The 9733-nt window shown below is 42.4% G+C and overlaps 1 protein-coding gene across 11 annotated transcripts; it reads right to left on the bottom strand.

Moving 5' to 3' along the window:
* Window positions 1–217: 217 nt before the first annotated feature.
* LOC109905145 (ras-related protein Rab-6A) lies at window positions 218–8100 on the bottom strand. Of its 11 annotated transcripts, none has more exons than XR_004203026.1 (10): window positions 7722–8100; window positions 6759–6817; window positions 5840–5893; window positions 5373–5582; window positions 4724–4829; window positions 4122–4233; window positions 3598–3691; window positions 3136–3229; window positions 2461–2527; window positions 218–2234 (listed from the first exon to the last, which is right to left on the bottom strand). XR_004203026.1 is itself a non-coding variant. In XM_020502356.2 (8 exons), exons 1-8 carry the CDS (start codon window positions 7798–7800, stop codon window positions 2170–2172), a joined length of 636 nt encoding a protein of 211 aa, XP_020357945.1. In that variant the 5' UTR covers window positions 7801–8081; the 3' UTR covers window positions 218–2169. The 11 variants fall into 11 exon arrangements, 4 of the variants coding, with proteins under 4 accessions (XP_020357945.1, XP_020357946.1, XP_020357947.1 ...); XR_004203025.1 differs by having other exon boundaries at window positions 5373–5478; window positions 7722–7937; XR_004203023.1 differs by lacking the exon at window positions 4724–4829 and having other exon boundaries at window positions 5373–5478; window positions 7722–8081.
* Between the last annotated feature and the right edge of the window lie 1633 nt (window positions 8101–9733).

The raw sequence follows: 9733 nt of genomic DNA, 5'->3' as shown, positions 1-9733 counted from the left end.
TTAGGGCCAATAACCTTTGACCTGTAATACTATATTATATGGATAAAAGAAAGAGGTAAAATAAGATATTTTAAAGACCACGCTGATAAATAACAAATCTGACATTCTTCATTTTGTAGGAACAAAGTTAAATGAACAATTCTAAAGTAATGTGTATGTAAAGGTAGGCTTATCCTATTAATAACATTCATAAAAATAATTTGCGAGAAGCTTGGAACAATTTTGGTGAAATACCTTTACTTCATGTGATACACTTGTGTTCTTTAACTATCCTTTTTGTTTACAGCAGAGTAATACTAACAGTACATTATTATTCACAGAAACATTGCTAAACACTAGTAGACATATTTCAACTGGACAGACACTTCAGAAAAGCACAGAGCTGAGTATTCAGTCAGCGACAGGTAATAGATTTAGCTATTAAGCTAAAGGTTGTTCGATGTAATTAAATACTTATCTACATTTGTTTAAACATTTTAAAATGATGACATTTTCAAACAATCTACAGCTATTGGTGTGTGTGGTTGTGGGGTTGGGCCATTTTTGACTGTGGTTATTTGGTTTGTGTATGCCACCGTGTGTACGCGGTAAAGGACAGGGGTGAAGAGAAGCCTTTTCTGTACCTAAACCAATCCACTGACTATACACACTGCAGGGAGTCAACATCATCAGTGTGACCGTGGTGACTTGAGACGAAACATCCAGGCCTGGCTTTTGCTTTGAAATTCAGCATCCAAGCAGAGACACGGAAATAAATAAAACACTAACTTCCACGTGCGTGCCAGCAACTCTAATTTTTGTCAAGCATTCAATGCGATTTTACAGTTGCTTGTGTTAAATAAATTAAAAACAACAGTCATACACAGGCAATAGCGATACAAATTATCTTCACTGCACTTGTTTTTTTACAGCAAGGGTGTTAGGAAGCGTTAGCTGTATCTAAACTGCTCTACAAAACAACTACTGAAGCCAGAGGCCCGTCAGCAGGCCTCTCGATCTTTACAATATTGGGACTCGATTCAGTGCACACCGTTGGTGAACAAACAAGCAAGGCATCTGTGTTCTTAACCATCTATAAATCATGCATGATGAGCACGCTGTTCCTGCAAGTGTGATGAAAACAAGACAATACATATATCAATTGGAGGGTGAGTAGGAAACATTGTATGGGCCAAGTGACATGTTTCCATTTAGTGTGTAAAAGGGTTGACACCTGCTCACTCCATAGCCCCACACATGGACTTTAAATCACCTTTTCTCCTCAGACACAAGATGTTTGTATGCATGTAGATGACTGAGGAACGTTTCTCTGACAGAGCAGCCATAGTTTTGAAGTGTACATCAGTAGATTTAAGTTAGTATTTTCCAGTACAATGAATTTGGGATTATGTCCCCTTTCTAAAAATGTATACCCTTGTTTCCTATCGCATTGGCTACACATACTTTCTGAAGCATCCCCTTGGACAACCTGCCAAATTAACAAACCAGCCGCCATTGAAATCTTCAGTCGACTAAACTACAGTAATCCTAAATGAAGTTATTTGGCTGTTCTTGCCCTTAAAAATATCCCTTATTCATTAGGCTTAAATTAATAGATTTGAGCCAACAATGATTCAAAATAATGTTCATCAAGTTGAGGGGAATCTTTTTGCAACAAAGTATTTAAAGAATTATGGGAATCAGTAACAGACACCTTGTTGATCACATATATAGAATACTGTAGCTGACCCACTCCAGACTCTCCATTGGAAATAAAACCAAAGAACTAAAAAGGGACAGACCTTTCATAGTCACTTAAATAATCTCAAACAATATCACTTTACAACAATGTCAAGTGTGATGGCACTAATGCTCCAAAAAGTGCAATAACCCAGGAGCATTTAGTTGTCAGTCTGCAATCCTAGATAATGCCATGCAGTTGGATGACAATCTGATCATATTCAGCATTTAACCTATTCTGTGTTGACAGTTTTACTTTTTACCTTTAATATTATCTTTAGATCTGTTTAAATACAGAGTAATAGCACATCCTCACAGTTACTCTGAAAAATCACTGAGTCGAAAGAGGTTCTGCAGCCGATGGCAGTGAGCCATGGGTGGGGAGAGTGGCTACTGAGACACAAGCTGTTGGTGGGGAGGAGGCAGGTCAGGTGGGGGTTTAGGTGTTTACTAGCAGGAGCAGCTGCTCTCTGTCACAGCCATCTCCGGCGGCTTCTCCAGTTTGATATCGATCACTGAGAGAGGAGGTGCTTAAGGAATATTCTCCATTAGACATTTCATGCATCAAACATTTAGGGGGGGAGGGGGGGGATATCGTGCAAGTTCAACTAAATTAAATTCATAAGCAATAGATAACATTACAACAGACACTGACACATTTCTGGAGTGTTGATTACATGTTGAGCTCAAACACACTACAAACCATTCTGCCTCGGGAATAACCCATTTGTGAAAAGATACTGTCCTCTTTGCTCTTCTCTGGTGTGCTATCCATCCCAGGTAGGGCTGCGGCAACACGGCGAAACAGCTGAGGAACCACAAGAAAGGAAACAGTGGAGCAAAACAGCCGTACCACACAGTGCATCAATAATGTAATGTTGGCCACATAACAGTTACAGCCTAGATGGTAAGTCAATATTTATAAGAGATCATTTCACACACACAAAAAATAAAAATAATCTACAGTATATTTGTACATGGGGCTACATGACAAAATTGATCCTGATTTTTATTACACATTCATCTTGGAAGATGTCCCAATAACACGTTAAGAGTCGTTAACTTGCGTCAAATTGGTCATGTGATTATTTAGATTCTATCCCCATTCAATAAGCCTGTTGATGGCTCCATGCGAAACAGTGAGAAACACAAGCAGACATTTTGTGGAACGAGGCAAAATAAGAAAAAAACAACATGGAGCCAGACAGCGCAGTACAATTGATGCCGAAGCGTTCTAAAGCAATGGACGTGAACGTCAACACAACACCTGAGCACTGAAGTGAATCACAACGCATAGAGGACAAGGGGGACAGGCCATGCGGAGTCAAGTGAAAAGAGAAGGGAAAACTAGAAGTTGTGAAAATAGTCTAGGAGGGAAGATTGGGCTGGACTATCCTGAGTGAACAGAAGCTCTACCTGTTTGACATTGTAGCCAGTCTTTGCGCTGGTTTCAATGAACATGACATTCAGTTCCTTAGCTCTCTGCTCGCCCTCTTCCGTGGTGATCTGTCTGCTCAGGCCACAGCCGAGAGGTGGAGAGATGGAGGGATAGACAGACATGAAAGAGGACAGGCCGAGAGGGAAAGGGGGAGATGGAGAGAAAACGAAGAGCTCAGAGTTTTTGGTTAGAAAAAGAGAGGGTTAGTTTGGTCATGCCTCTGAGAGACAAACGGATAGGAGGGAGCAGCTTTGCTGAGAAAAGATGAAACAGCTTGACACGCTATAGAGGGAATCCAAAGTCACTCACAGCACAGTCACTTGGTCCACATTAAACATCTAATCCACGTAGTACATGACAAATTACTCTCCCTAAGGGGGAGCATAATGAGCAGTTCTGGAGGCCGTTTGAACACCTGCTGGTGGTAACTGGACACCCACCTGTTTGACGTTATAGCCAGCCTTGGCACTGGTCTCTATGTACATCACATTGAGTTCACGAGCTTTCCTTTCTGCAGTCTCAACAGACACTTGTCTGCCATGGTCCCAGGGGGAGTGACAGGAGGGGAAGGTGGTGTCAGGGGGTTGGGAGTGGACACCAAATCAAAGTGACATGGGGAGACACCGGGGAGAGGGAACAAAAAAATGTTGATAAAACCAAAATTTGACCAAAAAAAGAAAGGTTTAACCAAATAGTAAGCAGGGTGAACATGGAGTAAAGTTCAATAGATCAAAAACAGAAAACACTTGAAAATGAATGTTGTGCCCAATATACTCATTAAAATCTAAATAAGATGGGATGCCAAATACAATCGAGGGAGGAGGAACCAGGCTTTTGAGACAAAGTGTTCACACATACAACAGTCAAATAGGTCAATATTCAGTTCAGGGACCACATTGCCGTTTACCACCTCATCAACTACTCTCCACACACACACACACACACACACACACACACCATGTACCTTTTATCAGCCAGGTCTGTTTTGTTTCCCACAAGCATGATAATGACATCACTTCCTCTCTCTGTTCTGACATCATCAATCCACTTAGAGGTTTGCTGGAATGAATTGAGGTCTGAGTGGAAGAACAGTAGCAATTCAGAATGCATACAGAGTGAGAATGATCACTTTAAATATCTTATGAGGTTTGAACTCCGGGTGAAGGGGATATGAACACGTTAGATACATTTGCAAATCAGAACAGTCATTGCTCCTCATTGAAAGTACAGTTGATTTCAGCGGAGGAGTGAACACACAGTAGCCAGGTGTTAGTAAGCAAAAGTAAACAGTAAGTTAAGTTTAAGGAATAGTAAAGGAATAGTAGTCCCCACGCCACTGTTAATACAAGGGAAAACTCCCTAACCTCCATGAAGTTGCATCATTAAAGTCCCTACATGGCGAGACTAAATGCCTCCAATAATAGCAACACTACTCATACATTAGAAGCTGTTGAGGTTTGCTACTATCTTATGACAGCATCCTTCCCAATGTAATATCTCAGTTGACTCTGCCCCCCCCCCCCCCCCCCCCCCATTTACAGTGATGAGAGCACAGCTCTAACTCACTGGTGATGTCATAAACCACCACAGCGATGGTGGAGTCGCGGATGTAGCTGGGAATGAGACTACGGAAACGCTCCTGTCCAGCAGTGTCCCAGAGCTGGAGTCGGACCTGGGGAGTGGGACGGAGGAGAAGGAAACGGGACAGACGGAAAGGGAAAATGGAAAAGAGGAACGACATAAAATAGTTGCAAGAGAACATCATGGCAGCAGAGGCGGAAATGCTCATGCATCCTGGAATAGGAAAAAGCTTTCCCATGTAGCTAGCAGATGACCTGTTCCCAATGTTGACACTTTTTAGTTACCTAGTACAGATGGCAAATGTTCTAAATCAATGCATTTGGAGCAAGGAAAGCATTTCCCCCATTCCTTAGACAAGCCCCTTTAGGGACAACATTTCCACACTGCCACTGGATGTACTAAGAGGTATACCATTCCACTCTATTGGCCTATTTGGAACCATTGCACCAACAATGTCATTTATAATATCTACTGACTTTATGGTAGCACATAATTCTCAGACAATGGAAGCCCTGAAGCACTAGGAGGCTATTTTCATTACTACAGTCCAGTGACGTTGCCAAGCTGCGGAAATGCTGTTTGCCCTGTTCTCCCCTTCCGTCCACTGAGGGAAGGGCAGGGAGGTGATACCTACTTGCTATGTCATAAACCACCACAGCAGCGGCTGAGTCTCTGATGTAGCTGGGGATGAGACTGCGGAACCGCTCCTGCCCGGCTGTATCCCACAGCTGGAGCCGAATCTGTGGCCAACCACACAACAAACCGAGGAGCGGACACAGTTCGAAACCCAGCCATGGGGATGGAGGGGAGGGGTGGACAGAGACAAAAACGTATGATGATGGAACTAAAAACAGAATCATGGTAGGAAAGAAAACATGGGCTAAATGAAAACTGATAATGAAACTGCAACTCATAGTGCATCTACGTCCATGCTTTAAACAAGCAGTCTAGTCAGGATTAGATAAAAAGGAGACTACCTAAGCCCCTTTTTGACAGTGGCTTGGAGGGGGATATACAATGATCTCATATGGGCACAAACTTAAGGGACATGTAAAATGGTTTCAAGTGATGCAGATGATATAGAAGCCAAGTGGTACTTACTGTACGATCTTCCAGATACATCGTTTTCGATAAAAAGTCTATGCCAATTGTTGCCTGCAAGACAAAAAACATTCTCCTCAGATATCACTACCAAACTGCATGACTATACAACATTCAACAATAAGCCAAAGAAAAATATGGCCTTGTGTCCTTGTTTCCCCCCCAGTTTTGTATCATATTGTATGCAAGGTATAATCAGGTTACAAAAAATAGAAACTCGGCTCTCAAAGGCAGACATTTCCAACAAGCAAAACAACCCAAAGCTCAGAGTGGTGTGGATGCCAACTAATGTTACCCTTTTTCCTTGGAGGACCTGAGCCCTAGGACCATGCCTCAGGACTACCTGGCCTGATGACTCCTTTCTGTCCCCAGTCCACCTGGTGGTGCTGCTGCTCCAGTTTCAACTGTTCTGCCTGCAGCTATGGAACCCTGACCTGTTCACCGGACGTGCTACCTGTCCCAGATCTGCTGTTTTAAACTCTAGAGACAGCAGGTGCAGTAGAGATACTCCGAATGATCAGCTATGAAACACCAACTGACATCTACTCCTGAGGCGCTGACCTGTTGCACCCTCTACAACCACTGTGATTATTATTATCTGACCCTGCTGGTCATCTCTGAACATCTTGGCCATGTTCTGTTATGATCTCTACCCGGCACAGCCAGAAGAGGACTGGCCACCCCACATAGCCTGGTTCCTCTCTAGGTTTCTTCCTAGGTTTTGGCCTTTCTAGGGAGTTTTTCCTAGCCACCGTGCTTCTACACCTGCATTGCTTGCTGTTTGGGGTTTTAGGCTGGGTTTCTGTACAGCACTTTGAGATATCAGCTGATGTAAGAAGGGCTTTATAAATACATTTGATTGATGTGTTAGTTACATGCAATGAATAACCAGTACTGTACTTGAGATAAGATAATGTACCTGATATGTGTTGTCAAAGCTGTCATACATAAACCTGGTGATAAGCGATGTCTTTCCCACTGTAAAGACAGAACATTTCGTTTACATTGACATTTTCTAAATTCTGCAAGATCCTCTGCAACTGTAATTCGTGAGGAAAAGCAATAAAACGTACCTTTATAATAAACATTTAGCTATTTAAAACACAATACTGACAGTGATCATATATGTGAAGGTATTGTTTATTTCCATGATAAATCGAAAAACTAGGCGTTGGAGTACTGACCCACGCTGAGCTGGCAAAGGGTGGAGCCACGAATGAAGGCGATAACTAGCTAACGTTAGCTAGCTAAAATGGACTGGAAAATCGATATACCGTTTTGGGGCTATGCAAATCTGAATTCATATTTGTTTGAATAAATAATATAGCATATGTCTGGTTTATTTCTCTGAATGTTGACGTTTGTCACAGGAAATGGCCAAGGTTGAATAAAAGGCTCAGTGAGTTAGCAAGCTCAACTGGCTCCCCTCTGACAGACGTGGCTTAGCAAACTGACTCCACCCACACAAGCTGAAGTTAGATACCAAGTAAACAGAAAAACATTCACATCAAATGGAAAGAATGTAACTTGAACTCGTGAATGACACCGACAGTTCAGTATCTTAACGTTAGTTAGTTACGGGATACGACCAAATATATTACCAAGCTAACGTTAGCTAGTACCTAAATTAGCTAGATAGCTTTATCCACCAATATCTTTGGCAACATGATTTCAAGCAACCAATTTTTGCTGATTCAATGGGATAACGTTAGCTAGTAAGCAAGTTCCCTTGGCTAACATATAGCTAACTAACATAACAAGGCGTCGTTTAGCATAATCGTTCTGTTTCGGCCTGGCTAGCTAACAGCCAGGCTAACGTCAGATAGCGGTACTCTCACCAAAACAAATACTCACATGCTCTGCTGAAAAGACCTCCACTTACCACTTTGTTCGCCTAAGAATACGAGCTTGAATTTCCGCAGGGGGTTGCCAAATTCTCCACCGCCGGTCGTGGTCGACATCTCTATTAAACGATAAATAACAGCTGGCTAAGCTATATTGCCAATTTCCTAAGCTGTCTCGACGGGAAAGAGACACAGGGTAGTATATCGATAGCCTAGCTTTTGTTGCGTGCTGTGTGTATGCTAGTTCTGTATGTGAAATTGTGACGCGCGAGCCAGCACCCCCTAACGGACAGACTACGAGTACCAAAAAGTGCAGGGTTACATTCCAAACACTTAAAAGACACACCCTATCCCCTCAGCCCTCAAATTAAGTGGACACTTCTGATGACGTTTCCTGACGTCTGACGAGTGTACACGAGTATACACTTGCAGGGCAACGGTCGAGGGAAGAATTCATTAATTTCAAATGGATCTATCTTGCCCGGAAATGTGTCACTCGTTCATCCCAACTGTTGTGTGTGCCTTATATGTGCAGTCAATTATGATTGCATTTCATATCTTGGCTAAAAGACAGCTCCCAAAAATGAGTTAATGTAATTTTTGCTATATTAAATACATGCTTAATTATGTGGACAAGTATCCTGCCTCTATTGTATTGTGTTTTGGAGAAATTGGGGGTCATGTTAGCAGTAACTGCATACTGTGAAACCAAGTTAAATACAAGCCATTTTTCTCATTTCCACGCTATAATCAGTTACTGCATTTTTGCTTGGTAGGGCAGCATAGTCCCTGTGCCCAAGAACAACAGTGACAGCCTTAAGGGAGGAGGTCAGAGACCTGGCCGTGTGGTGCCAGGACAACAACCGCTCCCTCAACGTGATCAAGGCAAAGGAGATGATTGTGGACTACAGGAACAGGAGGGCCGAGCACGCCCCATTCTCATTGACGGGGCTGCAGTGGAGCAGGTTGAGAGCTTCAAGTTCCTTGGTGTCCACATCACCAACAAACTATCATGGTCTAAACATACTAAGACAGTCGTGAAGAGGGCACGGCAAAACCTATTCCCCCTCAAGAGACTGAAAAGATTCGGCATGGGTCCTCAGATCCTCAAAAGGTTCTACATCTGCACCATAGAGAGCATGCTGACTGGTTGCATCACTGCCTGGTATAGCAACTGCTCGACCTCTGACCGAAAGGCACTACAAAGGGTAGTACATCACTGGTGCCAAGCTTCCTGTCATCCAGGACCTCTATACCAGGCGGTGTCAGAGGAAGACTTCATCCACCCTAGTCATAGACTGTTCTCCAAAAGGCTTCTTAACAGCTTCTACCCCCAAGCCATAAGACTCCTGAACACCTCATCGAAGGGCTACCCAGACCCCTCTTTTACGCTGCTGCTACTCTCTGTTTATTATCTGTTCATAGTCACTTTAACTCTACGTACATGTACATATTACCTCAATTACCTCGACTAACCGGTGCCCCCGCACATTGACTCTGTGCCGGTACCCCCTGTAAATAACCTCGCTATTGTTATTTTACTGCTACTGTTTAATTATTTGTTACTTTTCTTTTCTATTTTTTACTTATTTTTTCTTAACTTCTTAAAGCACTGTTGGTTAAGAGCTTGTAAGTAAGCATTTCACTGTTGTATTCGGCACATGTGACAAATAACATTTGATTTGATTAGATTTGATCCACAGACATGAAATGTTAGCCAACCTACTATATCAGGTAAATGGAAAATGACGATGTATAAGTGTGATATCAGGAAAAGATATGTGCTCAAGTTAATGTTTTCAAAAGCTAACCAAACAAAAACATAATAACTTTTATGATACGTGTTTGAGTCGTCATGTGCATTAGTAGCACAATTTTACATTCATTTTTACTTACACTTGTATGTTGACTTCTCCATATTAACATTGGTTTTAAGTTTTGGCTGACTTTTCTTAGCGGGTAGACAATCTGGACCCTCTCTTTGTAAAATGATCTGCCGAAATTGTTGCAACCCCTATTACCTCTTCAAAGGGGGTGACACTCTAGACCC

The sequence above is a fragment of the Oncorhynchus kisutch genome, linkage group LG15 (assembly GCF_002021735.2).
Source record: "Oncorhynchus kisutch isolate 150728-3 linkage group LG15, Okis_V2, whole genome shotgun sequence".
In the NCBI taxonomy this organism is placed as follows: domain Eukaryota; kingdom Metazoa; phylum Chordata; class Actinopteri; order Salmoniformes; family Salmonidae; genus Oncorhynchus; species Oncorhynchus kisutch.
Note: the sequence above shows the minus strand (reverse complement) of the source record. Positions and strands in the feature narration are given on the sequence as shown.

What these genes read in the sequence shown, in the direction of transcription:
- LOC109905145 (XM_020502356.2), bottom strand. Translation starts at nt 7,800, where the DNA reads ATGTCGACCACGACCGGCGGTGGAGAATTTGGCAACCCCCTGCGGAAA. An exon ending in ACAGACCTGGCTGATAAAAG is followed by an intron (nt 3,692 to 4,121) that starts GTACATGGTGTG and finishes GGACCATGGCAG; the next exon opens with ACAAGTGTCTGTTGAGACTG. An exon ending in CTGGCTATAACGTCAAACAG is followed by an intron (nt 2,528 to 3,597) that starts GTGGGTGTCCAG and finishes GTGGTTCCTCAG; the next exon opens with CTGTTTCGCCGTGTTGCCGC.